Source organism: Lepidochelys kempii, chromosome 7 (assembly GCF_965140285.1).
Source record: "Lepidochelys kempii isolate rLepKem1 chromosome 7, rLepKem1.hap1, whole genome shotgun sequence".
In the NCBI taxonomy this organism is placed as follows: Eukaryota; Metazoa; Chordata; order Testudines; family Cheloniidae; genus Lepidochelys; species Lepidochelys kempii.
In genome coordinates this window covers 48062745-48084045 of record NC_136386.1, presented here as the reverse complement: position 1 = coordinate 48084045, position 21301 = coordinate 48062745, and the positions used below count along the sequence as shown (strand labels likewise).

The following is a 21301-nucleotide window of genomic DNA, read 5'->3' as shown; positions in this document are numbered from 1 at the left end:
ATGCACCGAGGCATTCCAAGTGTGAAAACAAGGGCTGTGGGCACCCAGATAATAATGTGTCAAATGCATCACGGCATTCCCCTGCTGGTGGCTCACCTGGCACTTTACCTCTGCCTGTGTAGCATCTTCCTCCTTTTCTTGCCCGGCATGCCGTTTCGGGAGGCTGAACTTACGCCTCTGGGGCCCAACCCCCTGCTCTGTGGCCAAACCCCCTTGCTAGCGCATGCCCTTTCCAAAGCGTCCACCAGGCAACCGATGGCCAAAGGTGCGTTAGGTCAAACTCTCCCCTCAGAGGCAGAGTTAATGGGAGCAACATGCGGGCACCACTTGGCCATTCTGGGGGGTTCAGTTCAGGGACCCTCTTCCTCTAGCAGAGCTGTCCTGGATGCCAGTCCCTCTGGGGGCATATTTGGGGTGTTAGGGCCAAACGCACCCTGGTGTATCTCTGCTGACTTAACAGTTACACCCAGGGATGAGCTTGGGCAGGGCTTTTTGGAGGTGTTGAACCCCACTGAGGTCTATGGGAGCTGTGGGGGCTCAGCACCCTCCTTATACCAGGCCCTGGGTGTTTTAAAAGGCCCTGATGGATCCTCTCCTGCTCTGCGTGCCTGGTGGAGAATGACTCAGCACAAAGGATCAGGGCACGCTACTCAAAGGAGTGGCTAGTGCCTGCCCTAATGGTGGTAGTCCGGTACAGAGAGAGATCCATGAACCCTTAGCCAAGCTTCCTGCTAATGTACCCTTGGGTCAACTGTCCAGGGGCAGCTGTTATCCGGCCTGGGTTGCAGTGGGAGGATATCTCTGGGGAATGAGGAGAACTTGGACCAGGAAGTTCTTCTTACCCATGATTAGTCCCACCCACTGTATGCCAGGGCTAGAATGATGTACATGAATGGCTGCTGAAGGTCCTGGACCCTCTCTCCCAATTCCCCACGACAGAGTTATCGATTTAAATAAATAATACTGACCATGACATTCCATTCAAGTTTCTTTTTTTGTGTGTGTGTCCTTGTTGCTGACAATAAATACTTGTACTTCTTCAGGCTAAAACATTGGAAAGTAGATGTAGAAAGATCTGGTTTAAAATCCTCAGGCTACAAAATAATAATTGAAGATTGGAATAAGATGGATGTAAATAAGGTGAGACTTGGACGGGATGGCACTGGAAAGCACCTAGGGATTGGGTGGCATGGAGAAGCAAATGAGGACATTATAAAACTATGACATTGGTTGTTTTTTGTGTTCAAGAAGCCACGGTGATTGGCTGAGAAGTTAACAAGACTCGTCTCAATTTGGCAAGAAAACACCATTTTTTTCTCTTCTATTTTGTTTTGCGTTTTCATTTGGATGGGCAGGGTGGGAGGGCAGATTATCTCAAACACAAGAGCAATCTGGCATCAGTGTTGGTTAAATACTTTAAGACAGCAAAATGGTAAGACATCTCTCAATGGAAACTACAAAACCTCCCAGAATTCCACAGGTTCCATGAGGGAAAAGAGAGAAAAAAAAAGAAAAAAAAAAAAAAGAAAACCAAATCAAAAAACCAGGTCACTGTTCTTCGTATTTGGCCAAAAGCTCAATGGCAGGGAGAGGACAGGGTCAAGGAGTCAAGAGCTCAAGGACGCTCACTGTCTGAAGAACAGAAGCCTCAAATGGGTTGTGATTCCCCAAGTCTTGCTCAAGCTCAGTTCTTGCCAACCTGCTGCACAGAGACACTAGAAAGGCAAGGCCAGGTTGGAGAGAATGGGAAACAAAGCAAAAGGAAAAAGAAAAAGATATTCCAGGCTCCTGAGTGGAGTGAGAGGAGGTCCTCATGAGCCACAGCCAAGGTGTAACCAGAGCGGATGGGACGAGAAGAAGTTGCCCTTTTCCAACACGCCTGGAGAGGATGGAGATGGAGTTTTAAACAAAAGAAAAATGGATGGGTTGGCCCAGATGGATGTTTTAAAGGCAAGATGCTGAGAACAGAGGCTGGTGGCTGGCAGTCAAGTAGAGGAGCAGCAGCTGCAGGGCTAACAAGATGCTGAGGGAGGGTTTGAAGGAGGCCCCTCTGCCGCAGTCTGAGGTATCTTCCTGCGGAGACAAAAGGCGAGATGGGTTTCTGCAGGGATCGGGTGGGTGGGCGAGATCATCACACATGTGCCAGTGGGACCTGGGACAAAGGCAGTCCCCATGCAGTGACCAGCTTCCGCTGACTGATGCCCAGAACAGATGCACTCACTCTAGGAAAGCTTCCAAACCAGGGGGAGGTTATTGCCTATGACCCGGTGCACCCTTAAAAAAGCACGAGCTGCTGGCAACCTTGCTTTCCATCCCTAGCAGATCCCATGCACAGCTTGCCCTGCCTCCCTTCTCCTGGGACCCCTGCTTCCCCTGCCCCTGGAGCTGGTTCCCCCGCTTACCGTTGCATTGTAGTCGAAGCAGATGTGGGGACCTTTCCGGTACCGGGGCTTGTCTACCAGCTCACACTGATTTGGATCTCTCGGTGGAGCTTCATGTGTCAAGGATACAACGCGGTGCAGGCATGATTCTGGGGGAGAGGACAGAGGGACGAAGCAGGGCTGGGGCAGCTTAGAGAAGTTAAGCAATCGGACAGGAGGCCACCCAGAATGCAGGAGACTTCATGAGGTCTGCGATTAGGGAAGGACCGAGACCTCCCAAGATGTTCTCCCCGGTTCTCTTCTCTCCTCACTTGGAGGCTAGTGCACAGCATTGCCCCTTGGCTTTTAACACTTCTCTAGCAGGAACCATGTATTTCAACCCATCATCATCGATCCCCTTGCTGTCTTTGAAGCCCTCTGGCAGGTTGCCTTGGTCTCCTCTCTTCCCATTGAGAACAATTCCAGCTCCCTTAGCCTTCCCTCACTAGTCACCTGGCCTGGAGAACTTAAGTGATCACCTGGGCATCTGAACACTCTTGGGGGGTGCAGGCCCAGAAGAGAAACAGCTCAGAGCTGAACCCAGACAAGGCAGAGACACAACCAGCTCCAAGGGGAGTTGATCTGTGGACTATGTTTGTTATTTCTAAGGTGTTGGGCTGCCAGGGGCTGGGGGTGGGTCCTGCACTAGCATGGGCTGCACTTAGGGCTCTCCTGAAACCTGTGGGCTTAAAGAGGCGCTTATAGGGCATTGTACTGGCCTCAGTACGGAGTGAATTCCACCCTCTATGATCATCCAGTAGAAAAGCTCCTCTTCTCTCCAGTGGCTGTTGGCCGTGTCCTGAGGCTGAGGCGGGAGCTGTGAAGCCCAATGCAGCAACAATCAAAGGATACCTCGTATCTCCGCCTGAGGGAGCTTGGTGGACTCACACTGGCTGCACATCGGCTTATCCGCTACGACGAACAGCAGGTTGGTGTTGGCGAGCTTCTGTGCATGGAACAGCCTGTGGGAGGGGAGCAATGTGGTTATCCTGGGCCACATCTCTTGCCCTGCATCCTCCATCTCTGCTGTGCCGCTCCTGAGGAGCGGTGAGCAAACCCTGCTAGTGCTACCTGGGAACCCCTAGCTACCATGAGTGTGCTTCTTCCTTGGCTTGGCTGACCTATGACCCTGAGCCCCACACGCCAGTACAGGCCGCCACATCCCCTGCCATTGGTGACCTCCCAAGTGTTATCAGGGAGCGACGTGAAGGAAGATTAAGGTACCAAAGAGGAATCCAAAGCTTTCAACCCATCTGGCGGCCCTATTCAGCTGGGTGAAATTCCTTCCTGCCCAGGCTGTGAGGATTCGGGTGTCAGAGCCGCTGTGTTGACGTTAGAGGGGAAAGGTTCCACTTAATGAAACCCCAGTAGCCTGCACAATTTGGAGCTCACCTCGCATCCAGCTCACTCAGCCCAAGGGGCGGTCTGTACCAGCAATTGCTGGTGTCATGGGACAATGCTACTGCAAGTGTTTATTTATATAAAGGGGCCACAGCCGAGAGTGGTGCTTTACAAACAGAGAGAGACACAATTCACACCTCCAGTGTAAAATTAGATCAGGGCCACAACAGCCATCACATCACAGAGGGAACAGTAGCTCTGGCACCCCCAACCCCAGCACCGCTGCATCCTCCTTCCCCTTCTCAGCAGGCGTGGGAACGAACCGGGGACCTTTTCGGGGGGGGATTGCTGCTGCCACCTGGGCATCTCAGCAATCAATAACTGACCATCGGCTGAATTAAAGTCATTATTAATTCATGCACCCACAAGACTTTTCTGGTCTTGCAGTTCTTATTGAGTCAGCAAGGTACCCAAGCTTTGCCCAACCGAGGGTGACGTGTCAGTTGGGCAGGTGATGAAGGGCCCCATCCAAACTATGTACCATGGAGCAGGATGCAGCTGCCCATTGAGAGACTACAGATCCCAGCACGCAAGGCACTGCTCAGAATTGAGTAGCCTGGCCTCTGTGCATGCTGACAGGCCTTTGGCTAACGTGGCTTAATTAGGATCAGCTAAAATGATCATGTAACAAATTCTGCTCTCATTTACACTGGTCCCATACACAGATTTGTATTTGGTCCAGTATAAAATACACCAGCATTTTAAACCGCAAGACCTCCTGAGTTAAAAAAGAACCTGAATGGGAAGAGAAAGTTCCTCTCCCAGGTGTCAATGTTCCCTAGCTTCTCATCAGGAAGGCTTTCTGGGCGGAGGAGTCTGATCAGCTAACAATGGCTCAGAGTGTGCAGATCTCTCATACAACCCTGCGGATCAGGGACTCTGCAGCCAAATGCAACAAAACAAATCACACAAGCGCAAGCAGTGACATTCTAGCAGCTGCCTGTGATTCTGCACAGAGCTGATGGCACAAAGAGTTTGGCTTCAAACCTGCAAATGCACTCGAGATGCAGTACCACTGCATGCTTGTTGGCTGCTACTGCTTATGACACTGCCAGCGCTGCTGTGTTTGTTCCAATCCTTGGCGCGACTGCAAAGCACCTGTAACACTCAAGGAGAAGCAGCTGAAGTGGAAAGAAGAGATGGAGCTTCCTTTGCATGGGACCTGAGTCAGCTCCCACTGAATGAACTCTTTGCTTTGATTTTAACAGGAGTTGGATGGGGCCCAAGGAGCCATCTTCATTGTTCTGCTCTTCTTCAGCAGCCCGGCTCCTTCCTCTCCAAGCCGTTGGATTGACGACATGCAGCCTGCTGCACAGGACTGACACTAGGGCACTCCAGTGTCCTCAGCCTCAGGACCCCTTGGAAGGAGAAAGACACTCTCACGCCCCCAGCCCTCCTGGCAACAGAGCCCATGTTGTCTAGCTGTGACACGCACTCTGGACACCATGTTCTGGTTACCAGCTGCTCTGAAGCCCGTCGCTGTGGGCACCCTGTCACACTGACCTTGAGCAGTTTCCACAGTCGATCATAGCGTTATAAGTGGCGTTGACGGTGCTGAAGTAGTACTGCGTCTGCTTCATGATGCAGCTGGTCTCTCTGGACTCCATGCTGTCTGCTGTGACATCCTCTGTCACCAGGGACAAGACACAGTGGGACATGGCAGGAGGAAAACCCTTGGCTGCTCATTCCCACCCCACTGGAATGTGCCCTGCTTCTCTAAGCCTCTCTGAAGCAGTGGCCAGAACTAAGGCGGACTTTGCTGTCCAAAAATACACTCAATATAATGTACCCCTGAAATGTGCACACTGGGGCTGGGTGGTTACTGCAGTGACTCCAGGTGCTGGCCAATGGAGGATCAGCTGGTGACATCATCTATCTCAGTCGCTTAGTACTCTCCATCCCCCGGACAGACGTTTACTCCCCCTCTCTCATGTGCTCCCTCCTCCTGACTCATCCCTCCCACTGCTGCACGGTGTTAACCCGGGCAGATCGTACCTGTTTGAAACCAGCTGCTGTAGGTGAGGCCGTACAAGAGCTGCTGGAACAAAGACCTTTGGGAAGGAAAACACAGAGCTGTTAGTTGACATGAGAGGCCAATCAGAACACACTGCTAGGGCCAGGCTACAAACTGACTATAAGGCTGTGGGCTGGAGCACTAGTATAGACAGTTTTACACTGTGCCAGCTGAGCCCCCTTCACTCCAGCCTGACATGCAGCTCACAAGGTCAGAAGCCGGAAGCAGATGTTTCTTCTCCCTTTCGCTCTGTGTGCGGGAGGTTGCTTTGCCTGGCTTTGAGCTACTCTGACATCATGAAGGCAGGTACAGCCATCGCATGGAAAGGAACCCACCCCATTCCACCGTGAATCTGATCAAAGCCAAAGAGACCCAGCTGCTCTAAGCCTTCTCTTCCATCGAAGAGCACTCGCTTTCCTCAGGCTATTCTCCTCTGCAAGCAGAACTCAAATTCTGTCACTTGGCAGGTGACATCACTGAAGCAGATACGAGCAATTAACATAAACGCGGCAAAAACTGGGTGAGAGATGACGTTCCATTTGCTAATAAAGTACGATTTTCAAACCAAACCCACACAGCATCCAGGAGCAATTCTACTGGCCCCAAGGCTATCCCCTTCCATCTCTCTCCATCCAGAGAGATCAGGGCGGACAAACTTTTTGGCCTGAAGACAACATCAGGTTTCCGAAATTGTATGAAGGGCTGGTTAGGGGAGGCTGTGCCTCCCCAAACAGCCAGGCGTGGCCTAGCCCCCACCCCCTATCTGACCCACCCGCTTCTCACTCCCTGACGGCCCTCCCGGGACTCCTGCCCCATCCCCCCCCCCTCCGCTCCCTCTCCCCTGACCGCCCTCGGAGCCCCCGCCACCCCATCCAACCCTTTCTCTCATTTCTGACTGCCCCCCCTGGGACTCCTGCCCCATCCAACCACCCCTTCTCCCTGTCCCGACCGCCCCCAGAACCCCTGCCTCTGACTGCCCCCCACCACCCCATCCAACCCCCCCCCCTTCCTGACTGCCCCCGTGGGACCCCTGCCCCCATTCAAACCCCCTGTTCCCTGCCCTCTGACTGTTTCGACCCCTATCCACACCCCTGACCACCACCCCGAACTCCCCTGCCCTCTATCCAACCTCCCCTGCTCCCTGCCCACTTACCGCACTGCCTGGAGCACCGGTGGCTGGCGGCGCTACAGCAGCGTCGCCCAGAGCACCAGGACAGGCAGCCATGCCGCCCGGCTGGAGCCAGCCACGCCACCGCGCAGCACAGAGCCCCGGGTCAGGCTGCGGCTCTGCAGCTGCGCTGCCCAGAGCATTGTGCCAGTGGCGCAGTGATCTGAGGCTGCATGGGAGGGGGAACAGCGGGGGAGGGTCCCGTGGGCTGGATGTGGCCCATGGGCCATAGTTTGCCCACCTCTGAGATAGATAGATCCATCCGTCCATCCAGATAGATCTATCTACTAATAGCGTGCCAACCACCACTGCATCTGGGCACCAACCTAATGATCTATGTAACACTCCCATAAAAAGCACGAAAGCCAAAAATGTTCACATTTGGGTGGTGAAAGTTAGATATCTATATCCACATTTAGACCCCTAAATAAAAATGGCCTGATTTTCAAACATGCGTTGCTGAGCACCAGCAGCTCCGGATAAAGTCAGGGAAGCCACTTATTTAGGTACCTAATTTTAGACATCCATGTTTGAAACTTTCCGCTTAACTGTACAGAGAAATGTATAACTGATGCCTAGGGGTGTGTGGGTGTTTGTGGGTGTGAGACAGAGAGAGAGATGCTGACTAAAGGGAGTATCTCACATTGTATCTGAAAGGTGTAAACACCAAGGGAGCAGAGCAGGGAAATAATCAGGAGATCGGGGTTGAAATGGACTAGTGCAGATGTAGGCTGAATCGCAGGGAACATTTTCTGATGCTGAGACTTGTGAGGCAGAAATGGAGGCTCCCAAAGGAAGTGAGGTGGAAGCCCCACAGATTCAGAAGAAGAGTGGACAAGCCCCAGGAGCATGGAGTGTAGGGAATTCTCTGGCCCGGGGGATGGGATGGACCAGATGGGAGCTATTAAAGCATTTCCACCTGACTTCTATCACTTGCACTTTCTCACTTTGCCTCGCTGTGGCACATCCTTACTCTCCAGTCTCACTCTAAAATCTGGGCCGCAGATAGCTCCCCTGGCTGCTCGGGGCTCAGCAGCAGCGGAGATGGAGACTTACCACGCGGCGGCTGATGTCCACCAAGCCAGGTTCAGGAAATCTGCCATGGTGGGCTGAAAAGAAAGAGGAGAAGGAAACAAGGTGTCAACAGAGCCGGGCCCACCTGTCAACAGGGCCGCCGAGAAACTCTACAATTACAAACCAGTGGGCAGCATCCAGGGATTGATGCTGCAAAAGAACAGGTGTGAAGCGCTCCCCGGAGATGCCTGTGCTAGAGCCACACAGATAGAGGGCTCCATTTGCTCTTGTCTCCCCTGCTTTATAACATATGAGTGACTCTAAACATGGCTGGTGTCCACACTTCCCCAGGTTAACGCTTGGTTAGTGACTGTGGCCACTAGTGGTCTTTCTCCCAGCCAGAGGCCTGGGCCGGCACACTGCTGTTACTGGCTAACCTGTCTGGCTCACTGCTCTTTTGCAGAGTAGTGCTAACTCTTTAACCAGGCCTGCATAACTGGTGCGGCTGGTCCCCCTTCGTCTCTGTGTGCTAGGACACTCCAGAGTGCATTGCAGTACTTGATGCTGGGGCTGCTCTGTGTCGCATCCACTGGGCACTCAAGCCCCCGCTGCGGCACTCTGGGAGAGCTGCCCGTGTTTTCCCAGAACGCGCTCAGACCGATGCAGTAGGCAGCTAGGTAAAGGTGGACGCACAGCCACAGCTGGCACACGATTGTGCTGCGAGGAGCTGCATGGACACAACTCACTCATGCTGCTGGGTACCATATCGGAGGAGACAGCAGCCTGGCCACAAAGCCTAAGCACATGTGAGACAAGAGGCTATTTCGGACTCTGCACCCGACAGGGAAGCTGAACCTTGAGGAGCTACTTTCCACAGTTCTTGGCTCCACAAGGCATAAGGAAGAGGAGGGATAAAGCAGCCCTCTCCTAGTCCAGTGCAATGTTGAATCCCCTGGGGACACAGCACTTGGGGTCTGTGAGAGCACACTGTCTGGAAGTATTACCCAAGTCTTGGCACCAACAGGCAGATTAAGAGGACTGGCCAGCTTTTCCCTGTTACATTCTGGGAGGACATCTGTTGCTCTCATTGGCTGCATTACCCAGCTGCTATGCCCTATGAGAAAGCCAAAGGAATTTCTCCCTCAGGTTTCCTTGTGGCAATCAATGGCTCTTTAATTGCCTGGCTGTCAGGGATACAGCCCCTGGACCAGCAGGTGAACTTAGCCCTCGCCTCAGCTGTACGAGCACTGCCCATAGCCCTGCACTCACCACAAACACCCCTCTGGGGGCAGCTCCCGTGTTGCTCGGAGCTTCTGGGGTGCACACCGACTGGAAGTCGTAGGACTCCTTCCGCGCGAAGAAGGAGTTGTTGTAGAGGGCAGACATCAAATTAGCATCCACCTCACTGAAAAACTTTCCCACCTGGAACGGACGACACCAGAGCAGAGGGGGTGAGTCTGTGCTGAGCATGGGAAATGAGACATGCTCTCTTCACAGCAGGGCTCTGCGTTGAGTCATCCAGCCAGAGTTCACGGGTGCAGTACAGGAGCTAGGCTTACGGTTACAAATGAAATGAGTTTGAAGGTCTCTGCTGAGTCCCCTGTGGGTGCTTCTTAACCCAATACACAGTTCAGTACCAGCAGGAATGACCCAGGAATGGAATAGTGGTGGTGGGGCCGCAGCTCAGGACTGAAGGTCACTGGCAGACCTGGGGGGCGAGGGGGCAAGGACTGGAACAGCAGGGGGTGCTGTGGGGCAGGACACAGGGGCATTGGCAGATCCGTAGAGGGGCTCAGGCCTGGAGGAGCAAGGAGGCTGCCGGTCAGGATTGAGGTGCACTGGCAGAGCTGTGTATGTGGGGAGCCTAGGGCAGGAATAGCAGGGGGGCTGCAGGCCATCAGCCATGCACTGTTCTTAGGGGCAGAGCTACCAGTCCCTCACTTTCAGACACAACTGAAATTTACCCAAATTGGCCATGAGGGGGCAAATCACCAAGCTTCTCTGTGCTCTGACTGGGATTTCCCTTCCTTCCACTCCCAGCATCTCAGAGCCAAGACCCTCCACCCCAGCCTTTGGCAGAAGAACTGCTGCTCACCTGGTACCAATGGTCTTCCTGGTTGGAGAGCACCAGAAAGCCTCCATCATCGATGAGAACGCAAATGAGGTCCTGCAAAAGGAGGAGAGCATTGGTCTGACGTAGGCAGTTCAGAGCTTTGGGCAGCACTGCTGGGCTCAGCTGTGTCCAGGCAGCTGTGCCATGGGGGCAGAGCCCGGCCACTGCCCACTGGCCAAATTCAAGTGAGTTTCAAGAGAAATGTGCTGCAAGCAGCACATGAAATCCCTGGACAGGTCAGCCCTGCCCTGAGCACCTGGTTCCCTGGGACACTCCTTCAAGAATCGTCCTGAAAGCACATGGGTCTTCATGTGTTAAAGGGCTGCTGTACTGTGTGAAAGGGCAGCACTGAGATACAGCTGCCACATTGGGAGGTATGGGCCACCCAGAGGATGGAACAAGCCTTTGTAAAGGAAGTCTGTATCAAAATCCTCCTGCCAGGGCGACGTCTGATTGACAAGAGACAGGGACAGAGTTAAAGGCGTCTGCATGACTCTACATGTGTTTTCTGCCTTTCCAATTTGATGTGTTCAGGGGCAACCTTAACTTAGAATTTCCTGCCTTTCTGATGATTTTTTAAATCACATCAGAGTTTTTCTAGTGTGATTTCTTCTGGAGATACAGACGGGTATTTTCAACCTTCACCGAAGTTTTTTGTCTTGGAATTTCCTCTGGGGTTTTGAAAACATTTGTCACAAAGTACTCTGAGTCGGGAGGCTTTGCAGGCTCTCTCATCCCTGTGGTGTGTAGTAATCATCCCTAGCTCGTAGCATTCCGCAGCAGTAGAGCTCAAAGTGCTTTACAAAGCATCATGATCTCCGTTTTACAGCTGAAAGAGGGGAAGTGACTTGCCCCAGATCACCCAGCACGTGGAGCCACCAATAGAACTCATGTCCCCTGAGAGTCCCAGACTGGCACACTCTGTCCATGCTGGGCAGGCAGAGGGGGCTACCTGTGTGACTGCAGGAGTCCTGCAAGGTGATGAGGTAGATCAGAGGTTCTCAAACTGGTGGTCCGCGAGCTCCATTCAGGTGGTTTGAGGATAGTTCCCTCTAAGGTGCGCACCTGGGCGGCCGCACACGAGAGAATGAAGGGCCACCCACCTAATTAGTGGAGCCGCGCAGGCGTGGCTCCACTAATTAGGTACCTGGACCCTGGAGAAGATGCACATGTAAGGTGAGGTGGCAGCCTTGAGGGGAATAGGGGGTAGGCGGCAGTGGGGTGAGAAGGTGGGGTGGGGGGAATTTGGGACGTGCAGGGCTGCGGCGGCCAGAGAAAGAGGCGACTTTCCCCAGCTCCAAGGCTGTGGCTGCTGGGGAGAGACGGCTCTCCTTCCCAGCCTCTGCTCTGTGGCTGTTATGGTAGGGGAGAGACGGCCCCCCTTTCCAGCCTCAGCTCTGGGGCTGCTGTGGCGGGAGAGAGACCCCGCTCCTGCCACGGCCGGGGAGAGAGGGCACATCCATCGCATTAGAAAGGTAAGACTAGTGATATTAAAATATGAGTTGTGTGCTTTTATTTGTAGAACAAAAAAATGGTCATTATTATAAACCTTTTTTTATATAGCACTTTTATCCAAAGCGCTTTATAATAGTTAACTAACGGTACAAACAACATTTGGAAAGATCATTAAGTGATCCACTGAGACCCTCAGCAATTTTCAAGTGGTCCGTGAAAAAAACGTTTGAGAACCACTGATGTGGATTGTAAATGTCATCATGCCGGCATCATGAATGCCTGGGGTGCTATACACATGCTCAATAATAATGGCAAGCGCATGCTGGGGGGCTCTGAATTTGGCTGCCATGCTCTGGACTCCCGGCCCAGAGCAGAGTCAAGGGGCTGATAGGCTGCTCACCTTATAGTTCGCCTCACAGTCCATCTCGCAGCTCGTGGAGGGGTCGCACTGTGAATTCGAGCAAACACAAAGAAGGGGGGACAGTTGTAAGCACGGCAGCAAGCGGGGTGTCTGCAACTGATCTGCCTCATTCGGAATCCGCACCCATTTCTCCACTGACCACGTCCCAGCTCCTCCTGGCTGTACCTCCCCGGGGAGATCAGAAACCAACTGGGAGAAAAGGAGGATGGACGTGGGAGGAAAGGGGAGGAGGGTGTAACGGGATGATGGGTGGAAGGGATGGGCAAAGGGGGAACCAGGTCTGTGTGGGGTGGTGGGGATTGGGATAGCTAGGGGCCTGGCTGGTAGGAGATACTGGCAGGACTGTCCAGATCAGGGCCGAGCTGGGATCTCTCCTGGAGCAGAGTGGGACAGGTCTAAGCAATTCCACTGGAATGCCCCTCTCTGTGCTAACTAAGATCCTGCCCGTAGAAGCAAAGCCCAGCGGCCCTGCCCAGGAGGGCGACAGCTCAGATCTTTCCCCTTCCCTCTCCCCACTCACCCTGCGAGTTCCCAGCTGATCCCGGTCTGTCCGATTACTTGCCAGGACTTTAAACTTTTCAGCCCAAGCCTCCAGGTCGAGCTTCACTCCAACGACTGGGGAGAGGAAAGGAGGGCGTGGGAAGGTCACAGAGAGGCTCTCCTTCATACTCATGGCCATGCCCCGCACCCTGGAGAGGTGCGTTGACTGTGGCCAGCAAGTGTTGCCCCATATGTTAAATCAGAAGGAGCTAGACTCAGTAGAGTTGAGGGCTCAGGTTCATCTTCCTAGTTTCCACATGGGCCAGAGGGAGGTGGCTGCTCCCCATCAGTGGAACCACACAGGGGAAGCCCAAGATTGACTAGACACAGAGAGCTCAGCCTAGAGCCAGGGGCACAGGTTCCAACTTTTCCTTTTCCCCAGGGGTACTCAACCCCAGCTTCACCCTGAAGCCCTGCTCACACTCCGCCCCTTCCCCCACGGTCCCACCTTCGCTCTGCCTCTTCCTGCTCCTGCTCTGCCCCCTCCCGCAAGGCCCTGCCCTCGCTCCGCCTCTTCCTGCCCCCACTCTGCCCCCTCTCCCAGGCACCTGCCCACCTGGTGCTCTCCGCCCTCCCCCAAACCCCTCCCTGAGCCACCAAACTGCTGTTTGGCAGCACCACCCCTTATCAGCTGTTTGGCAGTAGCAGGGAAGAGCTGTGGCCAGTGGGTGCTGAGCACCACTATTTTTTTTCTGTGGGTGTTCCGGGGCGGGAGCACCCACGGAGTTGGGCCTATGACCAGGGGGCCCTCACTGATGGAGCAGAGCAGGGGAGTCCAGGCCCAAGTGGAACAAAAGTGGAACCCCTGAGCCAGGGTTAGCGTCCTGAGTGGCAGAGCCCACAGCTGGATAGAGCCTATCACCCTGCAGGCTGTGCCCAGACAATCCAGGAGAATCACATGGAGGGGCTTTCCCCTAGGTCTGCCATGCAGACATCTCCCTGGGCACCCTGACCTGCTGGCTTCAGGGTCCTCCCGCCAATGCTGAGCTCCACGGCCGTGCTGACCAGGATCCCAATTGTGTTGTTTTCGAGCTCCAGCCCTCTGTAGCTGGCTGTGGGAAGAAGAGAGAGACCTGAGACCACATGAGATGAGGGGAGGGCCACCAGGCAGGTCCCTCTGTAAGGGGAGGCCCTGGATCCATCCCTGCTGCTATGGCACTTTCTTAGATTTATAGAATCCAAGGACAGGAGGCACGGCCGTCCCTAGCCATTCTGCTGCCTTATGCAGCCCCCCGGTGGAGGGGGAGGGCTGGCCTCAGGCCTCTGTGGGGGGGCAGGAACAGGCTTGGGGGGCAGAGGGGAAACCATCCCCCAGCACGAGCTGGCGGAGCGGAGTGCGTTGGGGCCGGGTCGCTGCACTTCCTGCCTCCCAGTGAGTGTCCGACCCTGCACTCTCAGTTCGGCGGGAAGTGGAGTGACCTGGCCCCAGCCCACTCTGCTCTGCTCCCCTAGCTCCCAGCCTCGGGACTTGAGGGGCAGGGAGGAACCGCCCCCAGCACTCACCGGCGGCGCGTCAGGGAGCTGGCAGCGTGGAGCAGGCTGGGGCCGGGTGGCTCCAATTCCCACTGCTTGGTGAGTGCAGGGCACTCCCAACCCTTGCTGCAGTCCTCAAGGGAAGGGGTGGAATGGGGGCGGGGCTGGGGTGGAGCAGGGGCGGGGAATTTGGGGAAGGGGTGGAGTGGGGGCGGGGCTGTGGCTGAGCAGGGGCTTTGGGGAAGGGGTGGAGTGGGGGCGGGGCTGGGGCTGAGCAGGGGCTTTGGGGAAGGGGTGGAGTGGGGGCGGGGCTGTGGCTGAGCAGGGGCTTTGGGGAAGGGGTGGAGTGGGGGCGGGGCTGGGGCAGAGCAGGGGCTTTGGGGAAGGGGTGGAGTGGGGGCGGGGCTGGGGCTGAGCAGGGGCTTTGGGGAAGGGGTGGAGTGGGGGCGGGACTGGGGCAGAGCAGGGGCTTTGGGGAAGGGGTGGAGTGGGGGCGGGGCTGGGGCAGAGCAGGGGCTTTGGGGAAGGGGTGGAGTGGGGGCGGGGCTGGGGCAGAGCAGGGGCTTTGGGGAAGGGGTGGAGTGGGGGCGGGGCTGGGGCAGAGCAGGGGCTTTGGGGAAGGGGTGGAGTGGGGGCGGGGCTGGGGCAGAGCAGGGGCTTTGGGGAAGGGGTGGAGTGGGGGCGGGGCTGGGGCGGAGCAGGGGCTTTGGGGAAGGGGTGGAGTGGGGGCGGGGCTGGGGCTGAGCAGGGGCGGGGGCCCTGGGGAAGAGGCGGAGCGGGGCTGGAGCAGCATACAGCTGCATACTTTGCGTATGGGTAAAGATAGCCCTGACAGGAGGGACCATTGTGACCATCTAGTCTGACCTCCTGGATAACATAGGCCAGAGACCTGCTCCACAATACCCCTAGAGCAGGTCCTTTAGGGAAACCTCCAATCTGGAGTTAAAAGTTGTCAGTAATGGAGAATCCACCACGCCCCTTGGTAAATGGTTCCAACACGCCTTATTTCCAGCCTGAATTTGTTCAAAGAACCTCCCTGCCAGGCAGGGCTTGGGATATTGCATCTGCTGGGTCGAGAGCTGGGCAAACCACACAGCAATAACTGTGTTCACACCTCCAGCTGAACACCCCCACTCCCACTCAGTGGAAAGGCTCTTGGGCTTCTTCTCCCTTCAAGCCTGATTCCACCTATGGCTGCTGGCCCACCGACGCTCCCGCCCAGCGGCAGGGCTCTCTGACAGAGCCTCTGACTGCTCCAGGCCACCGATCAGCTGGGGCACTGCCGAAGCACGGACAAACCATGCGCACCTTGCTCTTTATACAACTATCTTCCTGGCAGCCTGGACAGCAGGAATGCCGTCTGGTTCACCAGCACCAGCACATACGGCCTGGCAGAGTAACGCTGCAGGCCCAGCTAGTGCTGGGCACCTTGCTCACCATTACGACGCAATTCCTACCTCCAGGAAAGGATTCTCCTATCCACCAGTGGGCGACACTCATGTAAAATACATGTGCAATGGACAAGGATATCTGAATCAGCAGAGCCCAAGAGATGAAGCTGCCCAGGGACAGATCTCAGGCGTTTCCCCAGGAGCCCCTGGCAGGGCCTGCTCTGTACTTCCAGAGGTAGCAGAGATGCTTCCAGCCCCCAGACACAGCTCCAGGCCCCGAGAACCATTGCTGTCTCCTCTCTCTTGGTACTGCTGCAAAGCGGCTGAGCCCAAGGAATCCTATCTCATTCCAGAGGGCCGTGAAGCACTGGGCTTGTCCCTGCCATGCATACCCAGCCGCTGTCTGGTTGGGGTGCCGGTGCAGGGTGGTACTTACGGTCCTGGTAGAGTGGTTTGAAGATATACCCCTTGTTGTCCAGGCTGCGACGATAGAAGCTGGCGTTGAAGGGCTCCGGGTCCTCTTCCCAGTCATCGGCAGCTCTGGAGTCAGGGAGGAGAAGAGGCCCCAAATCAGTAAGGCCATCAGTGGTGACAGCTCATGTATGCCAGCCTGCCCGCATGTTGAGGCTGCACCCTCACACAGACAGGGTTGAGACATGAAGGGTAATCAAGGCTACTTACTTGTTAGGGAAAACTCGGGTGATGCCACCATCCGTGGCAGCAAACACAGCCAGGAGACTGTACCTGCAGTGAGACAGGACAGGAGCACAGAGCGTTACAGCTGGTCAGAGGGTGCTCAGGCTCCTACCCCTCCTCAGCACTGCCCTCACTTATATCTAGCTATGGGTATTTTTCCTACCATCCATCACCGTAGTATTTGGGCCCCTTCCATGCCAAATCAATAGCAACAGTGAAATCCCCCATGGACTTTGTGGAGTCCCTGGCACTTCTGCCTTGTCAGGGTTGAAACCCTGCTTGGGCTGGGGATGTTTTGGGGGCAGAGCTGGGTATTAAATGGGTGTTTGAATGAGCGCAATCAGTTGCAGCTGGGACCCCAGGGGGTTCAATGCTTCCTACAGCAGTGCGTCACTGATGGCGGAAAGGCTCTCCCTAAGAGGAAGGCATTGTGCAAAGGTTCCAAAAGATGGTCTGCCTCTGGATTTGTCTGATCTGGATCAGCTATTGCATGCCCTGAAACTGTCATCTTGAGCACCATCTGTGCCAGCAGGGAGAGCTTCCCACAGCCATGCCCTGCCCCTGGCGCCTACCGTTGTAGGAGTGCAAGCTTTCGTATCGCAATGCGGCCAGTGCCAGCAACGTGGGCTCCTTCTGAGGGCTGAGTCTCTGGGGCTGTGAGCTTCCCCAGCACAGCACCCTAGCTGCACTCGGGGAGTCACACATTAAGACCACAGCTTTTACTTTGAAACCCATCTGGGTTCACAGTGCCTGCCGGGGTGGCTGTAGTCTCCACTCAGCGCAGAAGCTGGCTACTGCAAGAGCCTTGCTCAGCGAATGAACATCAAGGTCAAGGCAGAAAGTCTGGCCTCAGGCAGGGGGTTTCACGGCTGCTAATGCTGGTATTGTCTAGCCTACACGAGTCCCTCTGGAGCCCATTCCAGGAGGGCCCTGCCTTCCAGCCATTGACTAAGGGACTCAATCTCCCTGCTCCCAGCTGGAATTGCCCCTGGCTGGGCTGCTGCTGGCGAGACTGGTTCTGGAACGCGGATGTGCCTACGTGTTGAGGTCCTGGTCCTTCCACACCCTCTCCACCAGCTGTTGGGTGATTCCCGTGTCCAGGATCAGGTTGTGAAGGAGGAAGTTGTCACCTTGAAAGTAAGAGGGAGAGAAGAGAACGATGAGGTCTGTTCCCCACCCGGAGCCTCCCCCTGACCTGCCAAGCAGCAATCTCCCCCCACCCAGGGTTCCTGCCCCAGGGACTCTTGCCCCTCTGAGTGCTGTGTGAAAGAGGGCGGGTTCCCATCGCCCTTTGGCCTTGGCTGCCTTTCCTCTCCATCCACTAGAGCCCTTCTCCAAGCTGTCTGAGCCACTGTGCCACGGCACAAGTCCTGGGCTAAGGAAGTGGGCTCTTCCGTGGCTACTGTGCTGTTCTGCACCAGCCATGAGGAAGCTAGGGCTGGAGAACTGCAGAGACAATCCCAGGATAGGGCAGGTGGGACGTGGATTCAAGGCTCCCGCATGGCAGCCAGCTGTGCAGATCCCTGAGCTACTGAGTGCCTCCTTTGACCTGCTCTGGGACATACTTACCCTTAAGCAATACTGACATAACCATTGGGGAGAACACAGGGCTTGCATGAGAGAATCATGGCAGAGAGCAGGCAGGCATCTCTGCCAAGGTACTCTAGTCCTAATCTACACTATCCCCTGCTAGCCCAGCCCTAGGCGCTCCATACACAGCTCAGTGCCAACCTGCAACCCCCTTGCTATCCCAGCACTGCTCTGTCAATGCTCCTCCATCCTGCCCTGAAGCCCCCTTGCTATTCCAGTCCTTCATCCCCTCAGCTCTGCTGATGCACCTCAATCCCAACCTGCAGCCACCTCTGCTATTCCAACCCTGGACCCCCACCCCAGCTCAGCCGACAACCCTCATTCCTGCCCTTCCGTACCACTTCCTGCTTCCCCAGCCTGGCTGGCCCTCTCTTAGGAACAGACTATCACACAGTGTGCTGCTTTTGTGGCTAGGACCAATGCCCGCTTGGCATCAGAGCCCACCAGCCTCCTTTGGCTCATGAGCTGATCCCAACCTAGAGCTCAGCCTTGCCACGCGTGTGCCCCAGCCTGCTGAGTCAGCTGCTGATCTGGACAGGTGTCGTTAACGGTTTATCCCCCTATTCATCCCCTCAGCCTTCTGTGACCCTTCCCAACCCAAACTCCACCCTTTCTTCCCCGAGAGAAGCCCAGGACCGCTCTGCCCACGCTGGCCCCTGTGGTACTTACACTGTTTGGAGTCTGGGGTCACCTTTTCCATGAGAGCGATAAAGTTTTCCAGGAATTCTGTGTTGTTATCCGACAGGTCAAGGTCTTTGCAATATTCTCTGGGATTAGGGTGAAAAGATTTGGCGTTTGGAAGGAGGAAAAAGTTACTGTCACTTTTCTCCCGCTCAGGACTGGTGCAATCCTGTCTGTATGCGTGTGTGTGGGTGCATAGGGCTGCTTGTATATGGGTGGGTGTGCACGGACTACATGTGGGATGATGCCTTTGTGCTTTATGTTCCTGGGGCTGCATGTGCAGAGTGAGTGTGAGTGTATTTGAGGAGGTGTCTGGGAGGGGTATAAGTATGCAGCACCCTATATTGTGCATGTGTGTAGGCTTCTGTGCTTGGATGTGTCTATGAGGAAGATCCTACACAAGTGGATGGATCTAGACTGTTCTCAGTGGTAGCAAATGACAGAACAAGGAGTAATGGTCTCAAGTTGCAGTGCGGGAGGTTTAGGTTGGATATTAGGAAAAACTTTTTCACTAGGAGGGTGGTGAAGCACTGGAGGGCGTTACCTAGGGAGGTGGTAGAATCTCCTTCCTTAGAAGTTTTTAAGGTCAGGCTTGGCAAAGCCCTGGCTGGGATGATTTAGTTGGGGATTGGTCCTGCTTTGAGCAGGGGGTTGGACTAGATGACCTCCTGAGGTCCCTTCCAACCCTGATATTCTATGATAAGTGTGTGAGGAGGTGCTGGTGACTATGTGCAAGGGACAGATGCTGGGTGACATTTAGATGCGTGACCGTCCCTCTGAGTGGGCCTGCACTATTTGCATGGGCTGCATGGAAGCGTGTATGTTCACCAGAAAACTGCACATTCAGGCTTTCCAGAGTGGCACTACATCATCACCCAAGAACCACTGGAAGTTTATGAAAGAGTAAGTGGCCAATTTCAGTGGAGACAGCCGCCACACTGGAATTTATCAGCCATATCAACCCAGGGTCAGGCACTGCTGCCGGCTATCTTGATACCTAGTCAGCCATGCCATCAAACACCATGGGAGAAGGCTGCTAAAGCTGCGACAGCACAGCACCACCGGCAACTGGGCTTGCTAATGTCACTGAGCGGAAGTACCCTATGAGCAGTCACTGCACCCTCAGATCGCTCCACGTCTGCTCAGATAAGCTAGGGATTGCTGGTTGCTTTTAGACGTCCCTTTCGGTTCTTGGATTCAATGGGCAGAAATAAGATGGTAGCACATTCTTCAGCCCCAGCGGGTCTTTGGTCAATTGCCCAGGGCAATTCCCTTACACTGACTCTTGTCATGACAAATCCCGGGGCTTTGTTGTCAATGTACCGGGGCTCAGCTGGCCACGCATGTGAGTACTAGATAGTGTGATGGTACTATGCCATTGCACCTTCTCTTAGCGTGCAGACCAGACACACCAGGAATATCCACAGCCCTCTGCAGCCTGAAAAGGGCCCACAAGTGTCCTCTGGGTGAAACTTCACAAAAGGAACCACCCGCCTCTGGGGTCTGAGACGTGGGGGAAGCAATCAGATGATACGCGACTACTTGCTTTCACTGCCACATGGGCAGTGGGAAGTAGCTAGAAGCAGCATCCTCTCATTGGAACACCAACAAGAACCTGTGGAAGGGCAGCATCACCTGGAGTGGCAAAGCTGGTGCCAGCTGCTATGGCTCCCCAGGAAGATGGCATCACCTGGCAAAACAGTATGATGCCTTCTGACATTACTGCCCAGAATGGTGGCAAGAGCCCCTCAAAAGACAGTGCGCCCGGCACAGAAGGATGAAGTTTTTCAGGGATGACAGCTGGAAGGGCCATAAAAGACCTTTGAAGGGAACACCACGAGAGGTGAGATCTTCAAACCTACTTCTCTTTCTATGGGTGATGACTGGCACCTGTCACGCTGGTATCAGAACACCTGAAGGCACCTTACACAGCATCTATCAGAAGCACTATTTGCTGGGCTGCCTAAAACCGGATCTTATAGAGGGTGAAGGCGAGGCAGTTACAGAATTTATAATCTGGCTGCTGATCCCAGCTCTAGCTTTGAGGTGACTTAATGGCATGGAAGCCTTGGAAAAGTCACCAAACTCTCATCATTGGCTGACACAACATCCAGTGGTAGTTTTTCTCTCAGCCTTCCATGGAGGTGAAGGCCCCATTGCACTCACCCTGTGCATGCAGCTGCAAAATCCAGCTAACGTGTAATTGCTGAAAGTGTCACCATAGGTGAATTAGCCAAGACTTGGGTGCTGCCTTCCTGTCACAAGTGAACCCTAACACCAGTGAGGAAAATTGTGAAACGTGGCAGGCGCTCAGGTGAGATGGGAACAAGGCTGGAGGAGGTGGACGTGGTTTGGTGTTTGAAGGCCTCTCGTGCTGGAGCGCCTTCTCCAAAAAACACCTGATCTACACAACTTCAGATGCTGATGCAATAGAAGACAAGATGCTTCCAGATGCCATGGCATAGCCTAAAAGAGGGCCAGGGTTTAATAAGCAAAGACTCTACTGACCACATTAAGTCTGGGAGGAATTTCCCTTGACTTCCATACCACAGGTACCTATTTCCAGGTCTGGATTGCACCTGATTAGACCAGGACCGAATGTGACTCTAGTTTCTTTCTCATGTTGTCATTTTAGTAAGGGTGGGCCTCACAGTTCAAGACAAGAATTCTTCAGTGGACCTGGAGAAGCCTAGGATTCAATGACCATCTGCATGAATTCTCCTGTCACATTAAGAAGCAACTGGTCTCTCTTTGGTAGGCCCACTCCATTGAGAATCCCATTCTAAAGCACGGAAGGATGCCTATACTGAGCTTGCAATACTGGTTAATGATGTTTGATGGCATTCAGGCTGCAATGTCTTATGTTACAGACTCTGTTACAAATGGGTGCATTAATGTGCCCTGACGTAGGTATTTTTTATGCG

At 54.5% G+C, this 21301-nt stretch overlaps 1 protein-coding gene across 4 annotated transcripts in view; it reads right to left on the bottom strand.

Annotated features, from left to right (window-relative positions):
- Positions 1 to 975: 975 nt before the first annotated feature.
- Positions 976 to 21301, bottom strand: part of CACNA2D2 (calcium voltage-gated channel auxiliary subunit alpha2delta 2) — a 588723-nt gene continuing 568397 nt past the window's right edge. For 3 of the 4 annotated variants that reach the window (XM_073352554.2, XM_073352555.2, XM_073352556.2), the window contains 15 exons: positions 18366 to 18463; positions 17146 to 17236; positions 16092 to 16154; positions 15847 to 15950; positions 13500 to 13598; positions 12527 to 12621; positions 11986 to 12033; positions 10113 to 10184; positions 9287 to 9439; positions 8060 to 8112; positions 5817 to 5872; positions 5325 to 5448; positions 3273 to 3382; positions 2403 to 2491; positions 976 to 2073 (listed from right to left, as the gene is read on the bottom strand). In XM_073352554.2, coding sequence (XP_073208655.1) covers positions 1945 to 2073; positions 2403 to 2491; positions 3273 to 3382; positions 5325 to 5448; positions 5817 to 5872; positions 8060 to 8112; positions 9287 to 9439; positions 10113 to 10184; positions 11986 to 12033; positions 12527 to 12621; positions 13500 to 13598; positions 15847 to 15950; positions 16092 to 16154; positions 17146 to 17236; positions 18366 to 18463 — 1384 coding nt within the window. In that variant the 3' untranslated portion in view covers positions 976 to 1944. The other variant, XM_073352560.2, reaches the window with a different exon arrangement.